Genomic DNA, 24,830 nt, shown 5'->3' on the forward strand with positions numbered 1-24,830 from the left:
CTTTCCTGAATCCAAACTGTAGGCAGGTAGATCCCTTGAATTTGATCCCTCATGAATCAGATCCTTTCCTATGGACAAAGCTCCTCCCACTCACCTAGTCTCAATAGAACCTAACACTTAAGAATCTAGAATGATTAGATTGGCAACCCTTCTCCCCATCTAGAATCCCAGACGTAGGCCCCCACACCTCACCTCCAGCATTTCACAGTGCAGTTTACCATCATAACATTGAAAGTAACAGAACTCTCTCTGACCCCGAAAAGGACTAGAACTGAACGGAAATGAAAATGAAATGGAGAGAAGGAGACGTACCGCAGATTGAAACCTCGGTTGCTCTTCCTGGAATAAGAGAGAGAAAAATAGAAAATATAGGAGTTATTTTTACGCTTCACATTTAAAAATAAGAAAGAAAATGCCGGCGGTGAAGGAAGCAGGGGATGGGGAGTAAGCCCGACCCTCCTCCCTTCCCCCCAAGCCGGGATCCCCGAGCTGGCCTGGGGGGCGTGTAAGTCTGGTGCACCGCCCCTTCTTCCGGGATCCAGCCCAGCCAGAGGGGACAGGCTGGGGGGTGGGAAGTCCTAAATACCCCCATTCCTCAGCCCATGCCAAGGGCTAAATCCCTCCCCCCACTACCCCCCGCACACACCCTGCCCCAGAGAGAGAAGGAATACAGATCTTGGACGGGGTTGGAGGGGAACGGGAGAAAAGTCCTGTGAACTGCCCCCGTTCCCTGGATCTGGACAATGGGCTATGGAGTGTACCCCCATCCCGGCACCCGGGTCAGGGAGGGGGGTAGTCTAGTCCAGTGATGCTACCCTCCTCCCCTGCGGGGATAGAGGAGGGGGGAGAAGGGAGTGTTCCCCAAGGCCACTCCTCCCCATCCGGACTCCAGAGGCTGCGGTGGCCGGGCGGGTGAGGGAAGTGCCCGAAACGCGGCGGAGACGGCGGCCCCGTCTAGGCAGGGGAAGGGCGAGAAGGAAGCGGCCCGGCCTCCGCACGCCTCCCCCGCCCCCACACCGTCCAGTTCCGTCTCTGGCCGCAGGCCCCGACCCCCAGACAGACACGCACGGGAAGGAAGAAACCCCGGGACTCACGTCGCTCTCCACCTCGATGTCATCGTTATCGCTCATTTCCTACGGCCCAGGGAGCGGCCACTGCAGCGGCGGCTGGGAAAGGGGGAGGGGTGAAGGGGAGGGGGAAGTCAGGGACAACAACAAGCCGGGCCGCACACGCTCGCTCGCTCGCTCACTCACTCGCTCACTCACTCCCTCACTCACACACTCACACACACACTCACACACACACACATACACACACTCATACACACACACACACACAACAAGGCTAGAACCACCTCCTCACTGCAGCACCGGATCAACGGCGGCACGCACGCCCGGCCCCCCGCCCACGTGACCGGTCTCCACCGCGCAAGGGCCGCTGAGACTTGGAGTCCACTCGCCTTCAGCCGCCTAAGGGCTGAAGGTCCAAGAAGGACTACAAATCCCGTTAGGCAAGATCAACACTCACAGCCGCTCCGGCTTGTTGACGAGAGCTAGAGCGCCTGCGTGTCCCGCGGAGGAGGGAGGCAAAAAAGGGGAGCGTGAAGCCTTCTGGGAGTTGTAGTACTCGGCGTGGTAGGGGGTGGAGCGAGTTGTCAGGAGCTTTTTCTCCCAGAGCAGCCGTGGAGGCTCCTGGGTAAGGAGAGGACACGTGGAGGCTGCTGGAGCTCGGGGAGTGGAGTGGGGTGGCTGGGCACGCACGCCTTGCTGGGCAGTGGGCCTGCGGTGGAGGGTGAGGAAGTCTCTCACGCGTACGGCGCGGCGCAAGAGCGTCCTAATTATCTTACGTCGCCATGGTTTTATAATTTGCCTTCTCCACTGACTCATCCGCAGCGCGTTTCTGCGTCTAGGTGTAACCTACCTTGGGGCTGCTTGGGAGGAGTTCTACAGAAGAGAGAATCCTCTTGTGTAGTGGGAGACACAGCTTGTTTGTCACTAGTAGCGTATGGGCCCAGGCTTTTGGCGTGCGAGGTGTGAACTGCAGCCCGGAAGTGTGACTCTTCATTCCAGACCCAGAGTTATTTATTCAGGGTGAAGCTGTGAACATCTTTACAGTTTGTAGCTTGTCAAGGGAGGTCCAAAAAAATAAAGTAAAATAACAGACTCGGTGAAATCCATCCAGTTTTAAAATACAATAAAAGGAAACTGCCACCTTTATAATGTTTAGGATATTTAAAGTGACAGAAATAACAAATGAAGCTTGGCCCCAGAAGATGAGAAGGGGAAGCTAATTTGTAATTTGACCGGACTGCTTAGGTGTCAACCCGTAGTAAAAGGCTTTTAGTTAATATTCTGTCCCTCCACCCCCCATTGTTTTACCTGTAGTATATCCTCAGTAGTATGTAAACTAATTTGGTGTTGAAGGATCAGAATTGGAACTTCCCATTCAGGGTTCAGAATTGGAACTTTGAATGAGGTTAAAGGATAATTAAATAATGCAATTGACTAACTGTCTGAAATAATATATCTTGTAAAATTATTTGTAAAAATAAGGTTTAAAGGACCATGGGCTAGGAATGGAGTCAGTAAATCTGGGTTTGAAAAAGACTTCAAAATCTTACCTGTTTGATTCTTTAAGTAAAAAATTACCTCTAACGTCTCCTTTGGATCTAAATATATAATACCAATCTCGATTCCAGGGGGCTAATTTGAACCCTACACCTATGATTCCAAATTCAGGACCTTTGTCACTGAAGTTATGTTTGCCTCATTTAATTTAACACATATTTTATTAAATCTTCTGTGTGTTCAATTGTTCTTCAGTTGTGTTCAACTCTTCCTGATGCCGTTTTAGGTTTCTTTAGCTTTATTTATTTTATTTTATTGGAATAGTTTGCCATTTCTTTTTCCAGTTAATTTTGGAGAAAAGTAAACTAAAGCAAATAGGATTAAGGAACTTTCCTGGGGTCACACAAGCTAGTAAATTTGAAACTAGATTTGAACTCGGGAAAATTAGTCTTCCTGACTGCTGGTCTGAAATCTCTCTACTGCAACATCTAGCTTCTCTTATTAAATTTATGCCATATACAAAACCTAAACAGTCCCTTATCTTGAGGCTCACATAGCTCTACCAAACTTTTTAAAAAATAATAATAGCTAACATTTACATTGCACTTTTATGAGTAAACAGGCCAGGAAAGTTTGTGTCTTACCCAGAGACATACCTAGCAGCCTTCCAAGTAAATTAAGTACTTTTAAATAAATGATTAATCTACTACCATCTCTAGAAGTAGGAACTCAACTCAGAAACCTCTCCCAAGTGATGATTGATTTCTCCATTTTTAAACTGATTTCTCCCTGAGTTTTTTTTAAAAAGTGTCTAAATCTCACCTTTCTCTGATCCTTTGAACACCTTTAAATTTCAGCATGGATCTCACCGTTAACAGAAAACTGGAAGAGCAAATATTCTGAAGTATGAGTTCATACATTTTTTTCAGGGATGGCCGTCTAATCAGAACTAGATATATTTTTTAGTTTTTATTTTTTAATATTAGTAGAGACAGAACCTTCTATATAATGCAATGAAAGGTCCAAACTCTCCCTTACAAAAACAAATAAACTCTTAGAAATGGATGGGAAGAATGAATGAAAGTATAGTTTTAGACTAACCCAACTTTATTATAAGAAATAAAATGAATCTCCATCAAAGCCCCACTCTGGTGTCTCATTCTGGTATAGAAGTAGCACTAGATTTTCAGTTATTTCAACCTAGTACAAGATCTTATAGGTCTTATTAAATTGGAAATGCTCTAACTATAGGATTAGTGAAAGACATAATATGTTTATTGTGTTAAGACCAGACTAGTTTAAAGCTGTAGAGAAACTTGTCACTAAATAATTTACCTAGAATTAATTTTTTTTTCACTGCAGGAACCCACTATGCCATCTAAGTCATGGAGCAATTTTGATGTTCATTGGTAAGAGGAATACTGACACAAATCACAGACCCTGAAATACTGAAGTAAGTACACAGTGAGTGGTGAATGTTATCAATCAGATATACAAATAATATTTATATAACACAACTTTGAAGAATGCTTCTCCTATATCATCTTACTTGGTCCTCAGTCACAACAAACAGCCTTTTGAGGTTACATACTGCAAGTAATTTCCTCCTCTGTACAAAAGAGAAAACTAAAACTTAGTTAAAGAGATTCAGTGTCTTACAACTATTAAGTGTCAGAGGCAAGATTTGAGCTTGCAATTTTCTTTTTCTTAAATTTTTTTTTTGGTTACAATACTCACTTTATTTTCCTCCCTCCCCTCTGCCCACCCTTCCTGCAGCTAACACACAAGTTCATTGGACTTGTGTCCTTGAGCCCATCTTATTTCAATGATGTTGTTTGCACTAGGATGTTCATTTAGAGTCTATATCCCCAACCACATCCCTTCCACCCATGTATTCAAGCAATTGTTTTTCTTCCGTGTTTCTTCTCTCACAGTTTTTCCTATGAATGTAAATAGTGGTTTTTCTCATAGATTTCTCCAAGTTGTTCAAGATCACTGCACTGCCACTAATGGAGACGTCCATTACTTCAATTGTACCATAGTGTATCAGTCTCTCTGTACAATGTTCTCCTGGTTCTGCTCCTCTCACTCTGTATCAGTTCCTGAAGGTTGTTCCAGTTCCCATGGAATTCCTCCACTTATTCCTTTGAGCACAATAGTATTCCATCACCAACATATACCACAATTTGTTCAGCCATTCTCCAATTGAAGGGCATTCCCTTATTTTCCCATTTTTTGCTACCACAAAGAGTGCAGCTAAGAATTTTTTTTTGTATATGTATTTTTCCTTATTATCTCTTTGCAGTGCTATGGCTGGATCAAAGGTCAGACAGTCTTTTAGTGTCCTTTGGGCATATTTCCAAATTGCTCCCCAGAAAGGTTGGATCAATTCACAACTCCACCAGCAATACATTAATGTCCCAACTTTGCCACATTCCCTCCAGCATTCATTACTTTCCATTGCTGTCATGTTAGCCAATCAGCTAGATGTGAGGTGATACCTCAGAGTTGTTTTGATTTGCATCTCTGATTATAAGAGATATAGAGCACTTTTCATGTGCTTATTAATAGTTGATTTCTTCACTTAAAATTTTGCCTAATCATGTCCCTTGCCCATTTATCAATTGGAGAATGTCTTGATTTTTTGTACAATTGGTTTAGTTCTTTATAAATTTTAGTAATTATACCTTTGTCAGAGGTTTTTGTAATGAAGATTATTTCCCAATTTGTTGCTTCCCTTCTAATTTTGGATGCATTAGTTTTGTTTGTACAAAACCTTTTTAATTTGATGTAATCAAAATTATTGATTTTACATTTTGTGATTTTTTTCTAGCTCTTGCTTGGTTTTAATGTCTTTCCTTTTCCAAAGATCTGACAAGTATAATAGTCTGTGGTTCACCTAATTTGCTTATAGTTTCCTTCTTTATATTCAGGTTATTCACTTATTCTGAGTTTATCTTGGTGTAGGGTTTGAGATGTTGATCCAAACTTAATTTTTCCCATACTGTCTTCTAATTTTCCCAGCAGTTTTTATCAAATACTGGGTTTTGGTCCCACAAACACAGATCTTTGGGCTTCTCATAGACTGTCTCACTAAGGTCATTTATACCCCTAGTCTATTCTACTTATCCTCCTTTCTGTCTCTTAACAGTACCAAATTGTTTGATGACCACTGCTTTATAGTATAGTTTGAGATCTGGGACTGCAAGTCCTCCTTCCTTTGCATTTTTTTTTCATGATTTCCCTGGATATCCTTGATCTTTTGTTCTTCCAAATAAACTTTGTTATTTTTTTCTAATACTGTAAAAAAGTTTTTTGGTAGTTCAATGGGTATGGCACTAAATAAGTAAATTAATTTGGGTAGGATTGTCATTTTTGTTATGTTAGCTCATCCCACACATGAGCAATCAATGTTTTTCCAATTGTTTAGATCTAGTTTTAATTGTGTGGAGAGTGTTTTGTAGTTGTGTTCATAGAGTTCTTGTGTTTGTCTCAGCAGATAGATTCCTAAATATTTTATATTGTCTAGGGTGATTTTAAATGGAATTTCTCTTTCTAATTCCTGCTGCTGAAATGGGTTGGAGATATATAGAATGCTGATGACTTATGCGGGTTTATTTTGTATCCTGCAATGTTGCTAAAGTTGTTGAATATTGCGACTAGCTTTTTGGTTGATTCTCTTTAAGTAGACCATCATATCTGTAAAGAGTGATAGCTTGGTCTCCTCATTGCCAATTTTAATACCTTCAATTTCTTTTTCTTCTCTAATTGCTACTGCTAGTCTTCTAGTGCAATGTTAAATAATAGAGGTGATAATGGGCACCCCTGTTTCACTCCTGATCTTATTGGAAAGGCTTCTAGTTTATCCCCATTGCAGATGATGTTTGCTGATGGTTTTAGATATATACTATTTATTATTGTTAGGAAAGACCCTTCCATTCCTATACTTTCTAGTGTTTTCAATAGGAATGGGTGTTGCATTTTATCAAAGGCTTTTTCTGCATCTATTGAGATAATCATGTGATTTTTGTCAGTTTGCTTGTTAATATGGTCAATTATGTGGATAGTTTTCCTAATATTGAACCATCCTTGCATTCCTGGTATAAATCCTACCTGGGCATAGTGAATAACCCTTGTGATGACTTGCTGGAGTCTTTTTGCTAGTATCCTATTTAAGATTTTTGCATCTATATTCATTAGGGAGATTGGCCTATAGTTTTCTTTCTCTGTTTTTGACCTGCCTGGTTTTGGAATCAGTACCATATTTGTGTCATAAAAGAAATTTGGCAGAACTCCTTCTTTGCTTATTCTGTCAAATAGTTTGTATAATATTGGGATTAGTTGTTCTTTGAATGTTTGATAGAATTCATTTGTGAATCCATCCGGACCTGGGTATTTTTTTTAGGGAGTTCTTTGATGACTTGTTCAATTTCTTTTGCTGTTATGGGGTTGTTTAGGTAATCTATTTCTTTTTTTATTTTTTTTAATCTATTTCTTCCTCTGCTAGTCTAGGCAATTTATATTTTTGTAAATATTCATCTATATCACCTAGATTGCCATATTTGTTGCAATATAATTGGGCATAATAGTTTTTAATGATTGCCTTAATTTCCTCTTCATTAGAGGTGAGGTCTCCCTTTTCATATTGGATACTGTCAATTTGGTTTTCTTCTTTCCTTTTTTCAATGAGACTGACCAGAACTTTGTCTATTTTATTTGTTTGTTCAAAATACTAGCTTCTAATCTTATTTATTAAATCAATAGTTCTTTGACTTTCAATTTTATTATTTTCTCCTTTGATTTTGAGGATCTCTAATTTAGTCTTCATCTGGGGATTTTTAATTTGTTCACTTTCTAGATTTTTAATTTGCATGCCCAATTCATTGAACTCTGCTCTCCCTAATTTGTTAATATATTAACTCAAGGATATAAATTTCCCCCTGAGTACTTCTTTGACTGCATCCGATAGGTTTTGAAAGGATGTCTCATCATTGTCATTTTCTTCAATGAAATTATTAATTGTTTTTATGATTTGTTCTTTGTCTAACCGGTTTTGGAGAATTGTATTGTTTAATTTACAATTAATTTTTGATTTATCTCTCCATGTACCCTTAATAATTATTATTTTCATTGCATTGTGATCTGAGAACGTTGCATTTATTATTTCTGCTCTTTTGCACTTGTTTGCAATGTTTTTATGCCCTAATACATGGTCAATTTTTGTGAATGTACCATGTGCTGCTGAAAAGAACATGTATTCCTTTTTGTCCCTATTTATTTTTTTCCACATATCTACTAACTCTAATTTTTCTAAGATTTCATTCACTTCTCTTACCTCTTTCTTATTTATTTTTTGTTTGATTTATCTAGTTTGGATAGAGGAAGGTTCAGTTCTCCCACTAGTATAGTTTTTCTATCTATTTCATCCTTGAGCACCACTAGTTTCTCCTTTAGAAATTTGGATGCTATGCCATTTGGTGCATACATGTTGAGTACAGATATTTCCTCATTGTCTATACTGCCTTTTATCAGGATGTAATTACCTTCCCTTTCTCTTTTAAGTAGATTTATTTTTACTTTGGCTTTGTCAGATATCATGATTGTGACTCCTGCTTTCTTTTTATCAGTTGATGCCCAATAGATTTGGCTCCATCCTCTTACTTTTACCCTAGGCATATCTACCTTCCTCATGTGTGTTTCTTGTAGACAGCATATGGTAGGGTTTTGGATTCTAATCCACTCTGCTATTTGCTTGCATTTTATGGGTGAGTTCATTCCATTCACATTCAGAGTTACGATTACCAGCTGTGTATTTCCCAGCATTTTGATTTCTACTCCTAGTCCTGCCTTTTCTTCTATCACTATTCCTTCTACACCAATGTTTGTTTTTAATCAGTCCCCCTAGTTCCCACCCTTATTTTACTTCCCTTTCTATCCCCCTCCCTTCTTATTTACCCCCTTATTTTCTTTGCAGTCTTTTTAAAACTACCCTCCTATCCTCTCCCTCCCTTATACTGCTTCCCTCCCCACCAGTCTATTTGTTACCCTTCTACTCCCCTATAGGGCGCAAATCTATTCTCTGCCCCAATGGATTGGATTGTTCTTCCCTCTTTGGGTCAATTTCAATGCCCATAAGAGTTGAGTATTTCCTGTCTCCAACCTCTTTACCCTTCCAGTGTATTGATGTTCTCCCCCCTCCCACCATGAGCTTCTTTGTGACATATAAATTTACCCCCTTTTGTTTCTTTTCCCATTTCTCCATTTCTTTTAGTATTAACCTCTTTTTTTAGCTCTAGGTGTATATATATACATTTATATGTATTTATGCATTCATATATCTATATACCTATTTATGTCTTGTTATTTAATCCTATACAGTTTGTCACTGTTCCCTCTAAGTGTAATTCTTCTAGCTGCCCAGGTGATAGCAACAGTTTTTAGGAGTTACCAATAATCTCTTTTCTTAAAAGGATACATATCATTTTAACTTATTGAGTCTCTTAAAACAATTTTTTTTGTTTTTCTCTTTTTTCCCTCTTTTTTAATTACCTTTTGATGGTTCTCTTGAGTTCTGTGCTTGGACATTAAATTTTCTGTTCAAGTCTGGTATTTTCTTTACAAATTCTTGGAATTCTTCTATTTTGTTGAATGACCATACTTTGCCCTGTAAGAATATAGTCAGTTTTGCTGGGTAGTTGATTTTTGTTTGTAGACCTAGTTCCCTTGCTTTCCAGAATAGACTTTCCATGCCTTTTGGTCCTTCAGTGTAGATGCAGCCAGATTCTGCATTATCCTCACTGTGGTTCCATGGTATCTGAATGACTTCTTGGCAGCTTGTAATATTTTTTCTTTGGTCTGATAGTTCTTGAATTTGGCTATAACATTCCTGGGTGTTGTCAGTTGGGGATTAAGTACAGGAGGTGATCTGTGGATTCTTTCAATTTCTACTTTTCCCTCTTGTTCCAGAATATCAGGGGCAGTTTTCTTGAATAATTTCCTGTAGTATTATGTCCAGGCTTTTTCTTTTGTCATGGTCTTCTGGTAGACCAATGATTCTTAAATTGTCTCTCCTCGAACGATTTTCTAAATCTTCTGTTTTATGAATGAAATGCTTCATATTTTCCTCAATTTCTTCATTCTTTTGGTTTTATTTTATAGTGTCCTGCTGCCTTGTGAGGTCACTTAGTTCTAGTTGTTGTATTCTGGTTCTTAAAGACTGGATTTCATCCCTGGCTTTTTGGTCATCTTTCTCCTTCTGGTCTGATTTTCTTTGGAGGTCATCTTTCATCCTCTTTGCCTCATCTCTCCTCTCTTTGCCTCATTTTCAAGCTGGTTGATTTTGGCTTTCAAGATGCTATTTTCTGTTTCCAAATGACTTATCTTAGTTTTAAGTTTTTTTCCCAATTGTCTTCAGCCTCTCTTAATTGTGTTTTGAATTGCATTTTGAGTTCTTCCAAAGCCTGTATCCAATTCTCTGGGATTTCTGATTTTTCCTTTGCTAATCCCTCCCCCTCTGTTTCGTTCACTCTTTGCTTGTTACCTATACAGAAGCTATCTATTGTAATTTCTTTCTTCTTTTTCTGTGTTTGCTGATATTTACCCCCTCTTTGCTCCCCGTATTTGTCTGTGCTCTTGCTTCTCTCATTTTCTTGGTTTTGGGGCTTTCTGTCAGTCTCCCCTCATGGAGCTCTGTCAGATCTCTCAGTGCAGTCTCTGGGGAAGGAGTGTTGGAGTTTGAGCTTCCCTGTTCTCTGGAGGTTTTTGATTGGATTAAAGTCCAGCAGTCAGTGAAGGAGGGGTGTTGGAGGTTGGGCTTCCCTGAGCTCTGAGGACTTTTGATAGGATTAAGTTCAGCTTGGTTGGGCTGGATGTGTACTGAAGCTAAAACCTCCTGGAAGGCTGGAGCAATATGGAAGGTCTACACCTCTCTGCCCAGGTTGCCAGCTCTGCGCTCCCTCTCCAGCTGTTTTCCTGCGCCTGTTTGCCTCTCTGAGCCTGGCACAGCCCTGCCCACAAAGTACACCCTCCAGACCAGCACCTTTGCCCGCCCAGATGTTCACGCTGCTGCTGGAGGCTTAGCGCTCTGGAGGTGTCCTGGGACCTTCCTTCTGCCTTCCCCTTAACCCGAATGTTCTCAGATTCCAGTTTTTGGGTGGGGGGGGGGGAGTGTACCTTTTGGATTGAGTACAGCAGGAGGGTTCCTTGGCTCTGTCCTGTTGTTAGGTTTGATTTTCAGTCCTCTAGGAGCATTCAGTTTGCGATCAGTAAGGAAGGGTTTTCAGAGGTCTGAACTTCTGCTGCTTCTAAGTTGCCATTTTTCTGAGTCTGCAATTTTCTCACCTACCTTTCTGCTATATCCTTACTGCCTCAAATCTGGCCTCAGATACTTACTTGCTGTGTGACTCTGGCAAGCCACTTAACCCTGTTTGCCTCGGTTTTCTCACCTGAAAAATGAGATGGAGCAGGAAATGGCAAACCACTCCAGTATCTTTGCTAAGAAAACCCCAAATAGGGTCACAAGAGTTGGACATGATTAAAATGACTGAATAACATACCATACTACCATCCCAATGTATACCAGATTAAATATATTATAGTGTAATTTTGCTTTATTATGTGTATTTTTGGACCAGCAAACCATCACTCGTTAGGACAACATCTGTAATTTTTAATTATATCTACCTTGTGAATTAGACAGTTAAAATGTGGCCAGGTGATAAATCATTGATACCATGATTCTTCTGTGATTGTCAAGAGTTACTTGTTAGTTTTAAGTCTATCATTTTTCAAAGGCCTCATGGACAAGTTATCCTCTCCTAGAAGGTCAATGTGAGAATTTAGCATCTATCATCTCCTAGTGCTCAGTTTCCTCCCAGTTTAGAGCTTGTTTACCAGACTTAAGTCTCACCTGGTTGATAAGGAATTAATATTCATGTGGTTGATGGGAAATATATCCTCTAGAAACCCGACGGGTTGTTTTCTTAGTACAGTGTTATTATGCCAGATGCTTGATATCAGTGCAGATCTCTACTAATATCTTTCTGTGAAGGTTACTTTTTGGCATTCATGCCTGAGAACTTTTTAGTCAGTGTGGAGATGTGAGACTAGCTTCAAGTCCTAGTTTATTCTCAACCTTACTTGGGGTCCTTGATGTTACTTATTTGGCTCTTAACTTAAAAATCATTTTTTGTGACTAAAATACCAACAAAAAGTTTGAAATCAATTTATTTAAAATATATTTTATTGATACCTTTTGGCTTTATTTTTATTGATACATTTTGGTCTTTTCCCACCCACTCCTCTAGCATAAACTCAGCATTTTGATGAAGAAAAACAATTAAACTTATTTGATATTTGATAAACATTGATATTATCCAAGTTGTTCCTCCACTTTTTGGTCATAAGTGAAGAGGTTCCTCTTCAACAGGAATTTCATTATTATTATTTTGTTGTTGATGCTTTTTGTCTTTATAGCAGAGTACTTTTCCTTCCTCCTCTCCAGATGAGACTCTATCTTATGATAAAGGGACACAGATAAAAACATCCAGTAAGGAAGTCTTACCTAATAATATATAAAATATTCTAATGTAATAGTCCCCTATCTCTCAGCTATAAGGAAAGAGGTATGCTTCAAGGTCTCTTCTCTAGTATCTTCATTTTTAATAGAAAAATGTTAAATTATGAACTTATCAATCATCAACAAGCATAAATATTTCAATATACAGAGAACAGAAAAGAGGATTATATATGGAATTGAGCTTTTTTACATCCAGGTTTTTTTTGGTCTATGAAAATTTAAAATTGAAAAAAAAGATTATCTCTATTCTACACTTACTATACACCAATTAACATGAGCTTTCTATCTATAAAGAAGAACCAATGAAGAGAATTGTATGTGAAACCATGAATCTCCATTGTTAACAATCTATCTTGTAAAAAAGTATATAACAAATTCAATTTGTTGTTTTAACACTATTTTGCTTTTACACATGCCCTTCCAGACCAGTTTCTGTTAATTTATGTATATTTTCCCACATTTCAGTGATTTTTTTCATTCTTTGTAGCATACCAGGCATGTTAGCTTCTTGGAAGTAGGATTGATGTATTGATATTATATCTCGTATATTCATTTACCAGATACATGGTCAGATCACTTAATGTTCATTGTATGGAAAGGGATAGTCCAAAGGACTAGCTAAAGGATTAGCAAATTCCTGGGCTGGGCGTTGACAGCCACGGTGTCCTGGCTAGGACTACATTTCCTTACAAAGCAGGGTTGGATTAATCTCCTCCTCTTTGATTCCGTCATTGTCAATTCTACAAATGTAAAAGCCTATATCATGTCACGTATTCATTAATCACCTCCCACTTGACATTCCTAAGGTCCCCAATAAAGGCTGGTGAGTCTCCTCTTCTCTTCTCTTACACCTCTTACTCTCACAGTGTTTGCTCTCCCTCTTGTCTCTTACAATCTTGATCTTGCTGTGGCCTATTATGTTCCTCATGTCTGACTGACTGATGCAGTGCAGCTGCCCCGCACATCTCCCATTAATCTCTTGACCACCTGGTCCGTGGGGGATGTCCCATAGTCCTGTGTTCCACGCAGGTTCTCTTGTTTCTCATACTTTATATAACTTCTCTACTTGCATTCTCTTTTTAGAGAGGTAATTACAGAGCTCGCAACTCCCCAGATGTTTTAACTTGTGGTCTTTGAGTCTTTATTCCTGCATCTCTTGCCCTGACTGCCTTATCTATCTCACATCCATATTCCTCTAGCCTCCATTCTCCTTCTCAGGGCACCACCCACAGATAAATTATATAGGAACAGCTGGCAGATCCTATATTCTATGTTTTTGAACATCATTATTGCCTACTCCTCCCTCTCTGCCCTCTATCCAACTTCCATTAAAAAAACTGTAAACGAACACCCCCTCTTTTAGCAAACCAGCACAGAGAAACAAAATAAATATGCACATTGTTCATCTTCTGTTATCTGTATATCAATCTGTATTTCTCCCATTCATTAGCTTTTTGCACACTCTATAATTAATATTTTGGAGTCATGACTGGTCAGAGATTATACATTTATAAGTCTTTAATGGTTGTTTTCTTTATTATAGTCACCAGATAAACTGTTCTGGTTCTGTTCATTTTACTTTTATTGATTCATCCAAATCTTCTCAAATTTCTTTAATTAGGAGTAGCGAGGTGACACTGGGTCCAGAATTACTTAGATCTGAGTTCAAATTTTGTATCAAACACTTACTAGCTATGCAACTCTGGGCAAATCACTAAACCTCTATCTGCCTCATTTTTCTCAACTGTAAAATGGAGGTAAAAAGAGCACCTACTTTGAAAGATTGTTGTGAAGATCAACTGAGATAATATTAATAAAAGTCCTTAGCACATAGTAAGTGCCTGTAACATAGTAAATCCTATACAAATATTAGATAGTAGTAATAGTAGTAGCAGCAGCAGGAGCATTAGTAGCATCAACAAAAGTAGTAGTAAGTAAAAGAATGAAGTAGAGAATAAAGTTCTGCCAATACATACATAAATGCTTATTCCCTTTCCCTTTTCATTATATTCATATACCATGACTTGTTCAGCTGTTTCCTAATTGATGGGGATCCCCTTATTTCTCAGTTATTTGCTACAGAAAGAAGTATTACTATAGAAATTTTTGTAAACATAGGCCTTTTCCTTTCATCTTTGATCTTTTTTGGGGAATGAATCTAGAAGTATCACTGGGTCAAAGTTTAGAGTCTTTTTGAGTATAGTTCTAAGTTGTCCTCTAGAATGTCCAACCAGTTTCATAGTTCTACCAATAATGCCTTAGTGTGTTTGACCTTACATTTCCTCTGATTGGCATTTCCTCTTTTTTGTCATCTTTGTTCATCTTCTAGGTAGAAAGTGATTCTCAGAGTTATTTTAATTTGTATTTCTTATTAGTCATTTATAACACTTCTTCATATGGTCAGTGATAGCTCAGAATTCTACCTTTGACAACTGTTCATTCATATATATTGATCATTTAGTGCCTGAGGAACGGTTCTCATTTTTATGTATTTAGGTTAGTTCTCTGTATATCTTGGCTATTAGATCTTTAATCAGAGAAATATTGAAAAGGTATTTTTCCTAGTTAACTGTTTCTCTTCTAATTTTAACTGCATTGATTTTGCTTGTGAAATCTTTTCAATTTCATGTAATCAGAACTGTTCATTTTATGCTTTAGGATCTTTATCCCTTGTTTAGTTAAAGATTCTTCTCCTACCAGTAGTTAAGAAATGTATCTCCTTCCTTTCCTTTCCGCTTTGTTTATGATGTAACTTTTCATATCTTAAGTCATATATCCATTTGGAATTTATTGTAAGGAATGGTGTGAGAATATTGGTCTAACCCAAATATTTTTTAGGACATATTCTAGTATTACCATTTGTTAAATAGAGTACCATTTCCTTTGAGGTTGGAGTTGTGGGGTTTATCAAATACTATATTTGTTTCTGAATCTTATGTCACTATTCTGTCTCATTAAGTGACTTTTCTATTTTTAACCAATATCAAATAGACGGATTGATTACTGCTTCACATTATAGTTTAAGATAGTATAAATGTAGGCTCAATATTTTCTTACTACTTTTTTCCTAGATTTCCCTTCATTTTTATTTCTTCAGATAATAGATTTATTGGTATAACATTGAATAAGTAAATTAATTTAAGTAGATTTTAATTTCTATTATATTAATATGGCCTACCTATGAAAAATTAATGTCACTAATCACATAGGGCTGCCTTTGTTATTATACAGGGTATTTTATAGTTGTATTCATAAAGTCTCTATGTGTTTTGGTAGGTAGACTCCCAAATATTTTATATATTCTATATCGAATCAGATTTCTGTTTTCCTGTTGGATTTTGTTGGTAATGTATAGAAATGCCAAGAATTTATGTGAATTTATTTTATATCTTGCTACTTTGTATTATTTAATTTAATTTTAGTTAACTTTTGAGAGTTCTCTAGATTTCTCAGGTATCTCTTCCATATTGTAGGGAGTAGAAGCATACTACTCTCAGATCTAGAAAATCCATGTAAAATTTTTTCGTCCCTCTCTTCATTCCAGAGAAGAAGTCTGATTTTTTTTTTTATTTTTCTCTTATGGAATGTTTTTTATAATATTTGGGTTAAATATTTGGTCATATGCTTTGTAGGTCAATGTTGACATTTCTAGCCTTTCTGTGTTGTTTGCTGGCTTTTGCAGCTTATGCAAAACTGCTACCAAATTTTAATTTCATTTCTTATGCCAACCCATGATATATCAGAACCATGAAGGGAAAGTCATAATGTGGAAAGAATACTTAGATTTTTTTACTGAAAAAAGAAATAGTTTTATTTCCTTTTTTCTATATCTATTTAATCAATTTTATCTTATTGCTAAGCTATTATTTTTGGAACTGCAACAGATAAAAATAGTGATAATAGATATATTTCTCTGATCTTATTGGAAAAACTATAATCTTTTAAGATTACTTGCAATGCATATCCACCATATTAAGGAAAGGTTCATTTGTTTCATTTTTCTTTAATATTTTTAGCAAAAATTGATGTTGAATCTTGTCAAGAGCTTTTTCAGTAACTAATACAGTAGATGATTTCATAATTTTTTGTTATTAGTATGGCCTATAATGTTTGTAGTTTTCCTGCATTCCTGGTATATAAATCCAGCCTTGTCCATAGGATATAATCCTTTTAATATGTAGTGGTAGCCTCTTTGCTAATACCACTTTCCTTGCTTTGACATCTGATTCTAATTAGTTCAATGGTGTTTTACAGGCTTCAGAGAGTATGACCAAGTCCCTCAGTTAATCTGAACAGACTTTCTGTTGCAAGTAGGGAGGTATCTAGGCCTTCACATCTAGTGAACAATCAAGTTATATTCCCATCTAATGAATATATCATGACTTAATTGTTGAAATTTAGATCCCAAGATTACACAAAGAAGAAATAAGTAGTGAAAGAATAATGTACTTAACAGTCATTTTCTAGAATTGAAGTGATCTGCTTCCAGTCTTTCCCTCTTCCAGACTCCATCACAAACTCTACAGTCTTTCTCCCTCTTTTCCTCTTTCCTTCTTACCTTCCTGCCTTCTGGAATTCCAGGGGTGGAGCCAAGATGTTGGAGTAAAGCAGAAAAGCTCAAAGTCACCATGAGAATCCCCTCCAACCAATATTAAAATAATGCCACAAAATGAGTACAGGACTGAAAGAACCAACAAGGAGAAGGAGAGAAACAACTTTCAAGAAAAGAAAATCTCAAAATGTAGGCAGAGAACATCTGGGGCACTGGGTTGAGAGGGGAACACAGGCTATAGCAAGGAGTAAAGAGCAAGCCAAGAGCAAGCCACACCCTCCCATCCCACATCTGTTGCAGAGATCCAAGACAATGCACATCCCTTGAGGTTTCAAACCTGTGGTGAATTCCAAAATCCCAGCCCAGGGTAGTCTGTGCTGAGGTGGGATGATCTATATGGATGCAGAGAAAAACCAGGAGTCCCAGTTTGGGCCTCTGGTGAGGTCATAGATCCCAGTTTGGGGTGGTTGGTTGACCCAAGTGGGGTTTGGATCTCTGCTAGGGGCTCAGGGCATATCTCCAGGACAGGGATATCAGCTGTGTGCCTGGTTGGATCAAGTACACAGTGAGATCAAAAACTTGTGCTTAAGCCTGAGGCAAGTCTTTAAGCTATCAGGATCTCAAAGGTTAATTGAGTTAGCAATGAGAGGAGCTCCTAGTCCTTAGGCCATCATAACATCTTGGAAGAACTGAAACTGACAGAAACCCAGAAAATAAGCTAAGAGTAGCATCAAGGAAGGACTAAAGTTTAAGAGGGTACACTAACCTCACAGAAAACAGAGCCTTCCTATAAAAAGGTAGGGAAAATGAGCAAACAACAAAAAATGTACCTAACTCTAAAGAATTTTTATGGGGACAAAGAGCAAGGCACAGACATAGAAGCGGACAGTGAAAGCAAAGCAACCACACACAAAGTCCAAAAGAAAAATATAGATTGGACACAGATTCTGGAAAAGCTCAAAAAAGACTTCAAAAACCAATTAAGAGAGGCAGAGGGAAAGTGGAGAAGAGAAATGGAAGAAATGAAAAAGGAGACCCAAAACTGAAGGAGGAAAATCAAACCTTAAAAATCAGAATTGAGCAGCTAGAAAGTAATGATTTCACAAGAAATCAAGAAACAACAAAACAAAATCAAAAGAATGAAAAAAGAAAACAACCATGAAGTATCTTATTGAAAAAAACAATTGACCTGGAAAATAGATCCAGGAGAGACCATTTTAGAATTATTGGACTACCTTCCTGCCTTTCTTCCCCACTTTTTCCCTCTCTCCCTCCATTCTTTTTCTCTTTCCATTTTTTCCTTCTCTCCTCCCTCCTTTCTTCCCTTCATACCTCCTTCCCTTCAGCCTTTCTTCCCTTCCTTCTCTTCTTCCTTTTTTTCCCATTTAAAGTAATTTTCATTTACATTTAATTGGTCAAAACAAAACAGTCCCTGCCCTAAAGGAACTTCTTTTTCATTGAGAGAAAATTATGTGTACATAGAAAATGAAATATTAAAATACATAAGTAATTTCATAGGGTAGCCCTTACCACTTTTCTGCCTTGGAACCAATACACAGTATTGATTCCAAGATGGAAAGTCAGAGTTTTAAAAAAATTATTTATTAATAACTGGGAATATCAGGGTAGATATTTCTCTGAGAAATAGTATTTGACCTGAACTTTTAATGTAGAGATTGGATGAGAACTTCTCAAATTTTTTTAAAAAAAGATAGCCTAGATAATTTTTCTTTTAAGCCACATTCCTCCTGCCAAGGCTTTTCAGCAAAGCTGGTTCTTGAGCTCCTCCTGACCTTCTTGACCAATATCGCTCACCTGGTCCCAGCCCTGCCCTCCTGGCCCAATTCCTGCTGCCTGCTTCTGCGTTCCAGCAATCTGGACCTGCTTAACCCAGATTGCTGTCCTAGCCCCAGCCCCGGCCCCAGAAACTCTGGCCTCCAATTGCTCATTGCCCCAGGCCCAGCCCCAGGCTGCTGGTAGTTGCTGTGTCTTCAGAATCAAACACCAGCTGGTAAAAATGGGGGTGATCTTTCCTTAGGCTACAATTAGCTTCCATGTGGTGGCAGGGGACCATGATGGGGAGGGGGGGGGGGAGAAAGAGGAGAAGGAAGAGACTTTTCCAAACAGAAAGTTACAAGCATGGCTTATTTCAAAGAATATCTTTTGAGTGCACTGATTCTGTTATTTATCTCACCTGAGATTCAGGGGAAAAATTCATCTCCCTGCAATTCTTTGGCCCAATTTGAGATTCCAAAAACCCACCCTTACTATGGGGGAGCAGCTCAGTGGCACAGTGGATTGGGAGCCAGGCCTAGAGACAGGAGGTCCTGGGCTAAAATCTGGCCTTTAATTTTGTTGGTTTTAAATTCACATACTAATGCATTAAATACTATTCTGTTACACTGTTCTTTATAAAAAAGTACTGGGTTTTAACTACTGTTATATTCTGTTGCTTTTCCCCTATAACTATACTGAACAAATATTATTGAATAAGCCCATATATAAAAACAGCCCTTTTCTATTTTTGACTTTGTAAATTGTCACCTAAAGGATGGATAGACTTCATAAAAACTGGTTACAATTGTATAACAACCTTTGGAAAATTTAATGAGCTAAATATCTCAAATTGATTTTAAGGGGTCTTTTAGACATGATTTTTAGATTTTTTTTCCCCAACAACTCTGGTCATTTTGCCTGTTCCTAACAGGAGGTAAGGTCCATTTTAGTAGTTGAAGTGAAATACAATTATAATCCCCACCTCCCACATTTATAAAAATGTGAACGGATGGGACATCACAGTCTCATACCAAAGGAGCTGGGAAGTTAATCCCAGGGCATTATACCCCTTGAAGACTCTCAAAAGAGGAGCATCTCTCATTTATAACTCTTCAGCTCACTTTACCCAACATCAATAGTACAGAGGTTTGAGTTTTTCCTAGACTCCTCTGCCACATTTTTTAATGAAATCTAGATTTCTTGATGATGTTCTAGACTCAAATAAGTTTTACTTTGTTTAAAAATATATTTGCCAAGGTTGAAACAGTGCTACACCTGAAAAACTTGTGACAAGTATCCATTTTCTTTAAATGTCATACAGCAGACTCATATAAAATATGATAGTGGGTTTGTTTGCTATTGTATTTAATTGGGATGTTGAGAATTTTGGGGATATTGATACCTACATATTTGTACTACTGTTATTTGTAAAAAAACTGTTACCTTATGAAATTCATTTGCTCATACTCACAGTGGATCATGGTCAGGTATGAAGAGGAAATGGATCTAATTTTTGGTGAGAAAGCCTTGCATTCTATATTTTCTTAGCTGACACAGTGTGTCAATGATTATAAGCTCTATATTTTTGAATTTTAAAACTCTTTTATTATTATATTTTTCTTGCATGTGCAATATAGTATTTCAGTTTTTTATTTTTTCTCTCCTTTTTATATTTGAAGCACATGTCACCAGTATTAAGATTTTCTTTAACTTTTTTGATTTGCAGTAATATAAGTTGAAATATATTTGCTATAATGTCAATGCATGCCCCAAAAGCTTGAAACTATAAAAATGATGCCATTGATTGTTTTAAAAAATTATGGGACTTTGCTTAATGAGTCTGTCTGACTCTAGGACAAGATATACAAAAGAGCCATTGCATTGGGCTAAAGAAGCACAAAGTTAACCTGCACAGTGCCAATCGAGCACAAGGCCAAAGAGACCAACCAATCCCAATGGGGTTGATGAAAATTCTAAGCCAATGCAAAGGACTTGAACCTAGTATTAAGACTCGAGGTTGCGATGCTGCCTTCCTTGTATCCATACTCTTTGTGAAAATACTTACAGATGAGTGTCTCAAATTTGGCTCCTACCCGGCTCCTATAATCTAGTCCCTTTTCTGTTTTTCATAATGTGGCAACTTTCTGTAGTCCTGGCTACTGACTGGGTAAATGCTTACTTGCTTATATCATTTTAATTGGGCCCTGATTCAAGGACCTGTTATATATTTATTTTTCCTTTACTTAGAATTTTTACACATAAGACTTTGGGAGTCTATATTTCATCCAGAAATTATCTTTTTTTATTTGGAATTTTTTGATGTTTTTTATTTCTCTTACCAATTGATTCATATACCTCATAACTTAGCCATGCATCTCTAAGTGATCCCTGTGTTTTTCAATCACCCTCTTCAGGGGGAATATATAATTATTATTATTTTAAATTGCAAAGTTTAAGTTCCTTGAGATAGAAATTATGGGTTAAGAAATATGCTACCTCTCCATATCCAGAAACTGAACTGTTTGGAGAAGACACCATGAAGATGCCTCCACAAACCACAAGCTGCACGAGAAAGATCAAGAATGAACTTTGGGTGTGGGGTTTGAATGCATTTGTTTTGTATGTATACTCTTATGCTGAAGGGGACTTCCCCTTAACTGGCTTTTTGTCAATGTGCCTAGTAGACATTGTATTTTTTTCTTTTTTCCTCTTTTCCTCAAATTATTGTAATCTTTAGGTTGATTATGTTTCCATGATCCTTTTGGGGAAACTGGTTTCCAAATACGATCTCTGGGGGGGGTGTAAAATGGAGATTTTGAACCCTGGACTTCAATCACCAGAAGTCCTTGGTACTTCCAAGAATTCCCTATAATATCACCTGAGTCCCCATCTGTTCGAGAACACAATTTGTAAATACTGGCTGTAACACCTACTTCGGCCTCTCTCTCTTCCTGTACTCGGAGATTGCAAGATGTAGTGAGTATGCTAAGCGTGGGGATTCTGAATTGGCTAATCAGTCATGGGCACGTGGTTTTCTACTTTGTATTCTTAATTCTAATAATCCTTAATAAACCTCACAAAATATAATATTTTTATTATTAGAAACTAAATTTAATTTTTACAGACCAGAGAAGGAGGTGATCTATTAATTTGGAAAGAGAAGGGGATTATATGTAGAAGCTGTATAATACATTGATATCCTGGTAATGGAAGGATATCTGGAAGAAGGATCTTACCACATTTAATGAACTCTCATGAGCTAAAGACTCAGGAGATATAGTGTGGATGGACTATGATCTGTCTTGTTGAAGGAAGGATTGTCAGCAGTCTTCATGCCCAAGTGACTTTTAATAAGGCTAACTATGGAGGACAATGTGAAACTATCCAATTAATTTTTTTCTACAGATTATCTTTTGTATTCTCATTTCTAATACCCTGGTTCAAGTCATTATCTCATACCTATATTACCACTATACTTGTCTTCATTGATCTCTTTGCTCAAAACTTTTCTTCCTCTACTCATCCTACATCATTCCACCAGATAAAACACCACCTTCATCATTAGTGTAATCATTGCTTACATCATTCCTCTGTGACAATTAAAAGAGTAGTTGGCATAAACTGTGACCACGGAAATATGGTTTCAAGACATTGTCTTGAGTTAAATCAAATATAAAGTGGTCGCCAGGGAAAAATTACCAAATATGAAATATACCCAAGTCAGCTGGGTTTTTATGGAGATTTTAATTAATACAAATTAAGGAATTAATGAAAGGGAGAGAGAGAGAGTAAGGGGAAATAATGAGAAAAGGGGTAGCCAGCCCAGGCCAGCCTTGGCCCAAGCCTTAAGAGAGATCAGTCAGTCTTTAATCCACTCACCACAAGATTTGTCCCAAGCAAGATTCTAGTGTTCAGAGAGACCCAGCTACCCCAACTAGTCCGAGCTCCAATTCAGCTTTGGCAAACTGCATTTTCCTCCGACCCCACAAGCCTTTCAAGGCAGCTCTGGCAAGCTGCCTCTCTCCAATTCAGCTTTGGCAAGCTGAATCTCCAGAGACCTCTTTTGAGCTCCTTTTAAAGAGAATTTTTTCCTATGTCACCTCCCCTAAGTTCTCACATCTACCAATCACAGTAGACTTTTTCCAAAGGACTGACCATTCTTAATTCACACCTTCTTTAGTTCTCAACTTCTCAGACTAAAACTTCTGAGTGAGTTCACACCTCTTTGCCCCTTGCAAGTCTGCAAGTTGCCTGACCTTCATAGGTACTTAGCACCTTTTTGTATTAGATCTAAAAATAGACTTAGCTTAAGTGCTTGGCCTCACTATAAGTATGGGTTAAGTACTTTTTCATTGTTCAGTAAAGAGTTTACAACTTTATCTTCCCCTAAAGTATGCTTAAGTATGGGTGGAGTAGAGTTCTCACATTCCTGACTAAATCCCTTCATTGTTTAAAATGGGGAATGGTCTTAACCAAGTGTTCTGAAGTAGGGTCTGAGAATTTTTAAGATTCACACCTCTGAATATCAACAGCTCCTTTGCTGACATTCAGGGCACTCCAGATCTTGTATGGACCCACCTTTCCACTCTGTTTTCTACTCTTCCTCCTCAAGCATTCTATTCCAGCCACACTAATTAAACCCCATGTGTTTCTTTCCTTTTATACCTCTGGAGCCAATGTGTTTCTTTCCTTTTATACCTCTGAGTAATTGTGTACTTCCCTTCCTCTCCACATAGTCAAACCCAATCTATCCCTCAAAATATGATCATCTGAAATACCTCTTCTTCTATGAAGATATCTACCCAACCACTCCAATCACTCTCACAAGTGAGATAATTTGAATGACTGCTATGCCATTTAATCGCATAACACATTGTGATATTTCTTGGGTTAATTATTATCATTATTGTTATTGAATTCTTATGTTTCTATTTACTTTTCCTGGGTTTGTGCTTTGTTTCCTTTGAGAACAGGAACTATAATGGTATTTGTATTTCTATAAATTGTATTTTCCTCACAGCTCAAAGCACAAAGACTTGTATAAAATTGACCCTCAAAATGGTTTAAAAATTGATTTCAAAGTCAAGAAAATTATAATTTGCAGAAAAGCCCTAGTCCTTTATTGAGAATTTGCACATTTAAAAGGAGCAATAACTTAAAGATCTTTCATTTTGGTGCTTTTCAAAATACACACTTAACTCCCTCTAAAAGATAGTCAGAAGTCACCATGAGAGCTAAAAGGTAGAGATGAATGCTAAGGGAGTAAGATCTAGGTTTAGTTCTCAATTTAATGCTTAAGCCAGTGTATATTTTATGTCTAGGTACTGAAAGATTTCATTAGATTTTTTTTAATATTAGAAGCAGAATGCTATGGGAAACTTTGCAGTTAAAGATCTTGCTCTAGAAAAAACTGACCAATCATTTATTTTCCTCCCTTTGCATGGACAAGCCTAATTAAGAATAATAAAAGGAAAGGACTAGAGTTTCTATGACTTCAAGAAACGATTAGCTTATAACTATTACAGAAAAAAAAGTTTTAAATCCACACAAATGAGAATATAGGAAGCACAATTAACTATAAGGATTAAAATTTGGTAGCATCTCACCAAAATCAGTGTAAAGAACATTGGATAGGGAATCAAGAAAACTGGATTCTCATCCCAACTCTGACACTTACTCTGTAAGCTTAGGCAAGTCAACTTATGCCTTATTTACTGTTTCTTTATGAGCAAAAATAAGATAACAATATTTGCCTTATAATATTTGCCTAGGAATAAATGAAGATAAAATGAAATTGCATGTGTGAAGATTTTTTAAAAATTAATAGTATCATGCAAATTAGACATAATAGTGTTGTTATTGTATTAGTATTTATAGCTATGTTACTTGGTGTGCCTATGTACAAAAGGTTGGCCGTATGTAGAGTATAGCCAGTATCATTTTCAGAGGGCTCTGTGGGTGGGGGCAAAATGGGGATGGGGTAGCTCGAGATAGAAGTACAGGAAAACACTGTGAAAGACCTGGGACCAGCACTATCCATGATCCAGTCAGAACCTGTCAGGCTCCTAAATAGGGAATGGATCCAATTCCTCATTGGTGATTGTACAAGGAGATGGGGGTGAGGCCAGCATATATATTGGGTTACCAGAAGACATGGATTAAGACCTTTCTAGCCATCTCATGTAGAATTGCAATAACAGTAGTGTCCAGATTGCAGAGGGAACAGGAACAGGAAGAGCCTCCCTATACCATCCAATATCATCCCTTTACAAAGTCCCAATTGATAAAAACAAAAATACTAGAAATATGAGTAAATAGAAGAAAACTGAATTCAGTCAAGAATTATTATGGGTTAAGA

The 24,830-nt window shown here is 37.7% G+C and overlaps 1 protein-coding gene and 1 long non-coding RNA gene across 11 annotated transcripts in view; one reads left to right on the plus strand and one right to left on the minus strand.

Moving 5' to 3' along the window:
* The window catches only part of MAX (MYC associated factor X), a 32,421-nt gene extending 30,061 nt beyond the window's left edge, over window positions 1-2,360 (minus strand). For 2 of the 10 annotated variants that reach the window (XM_007473043.2, XM_007473042.3), the window contains exon 1: window positions 1,921-2,079. In XM_007473043.2, the coding sequence (XP_007473105.1) occupies window positions 1,921-2,064 (144 nt within the window). In that variant the 5' untranslated portion in view covers window positions 2,065-2,079. Of the gene's footprint in view, window positions 1-312; window positions 340-1,094; window positions 1,564-1,920 lie in introns of those variants that run through there. The other 8 variants (XM_007473044.3, XR_008915000.1, XM_001369637.4 and 5 more) reach the window with 8 other exon arrangements.
* Window positions 1,624-24,266, plus strand: LOC103095107 (uncharacterized). Its single transcript, XR_001626224.2, has 3 exons — window positions 1,624-1,791; window positions 3,930-4,020; window positions 20,983-24,266. It is a non-coding gene; the product is annotated as an uncharacterized LOC103095107 (long non-coding RNA).
* The last annotated feature ends 564 nt before the right edge of the window (window positions 24,267-24,830 follow it).

The sequence above is a fragment of the Monodelphis domestica genome, chromosome 1 (assembly GCF_027887165.1).
Source record: "Monodelphis domestica isolate mMonDom1 chromosome 1, mMonDom1.pri, whole genome shotgun sequence".
NCBI lineage: Eukaryota > Metazoa > Chordata > Mammalia > Didelphimorphia > Didelphidae > Monodelphis > Monodelphis domestica.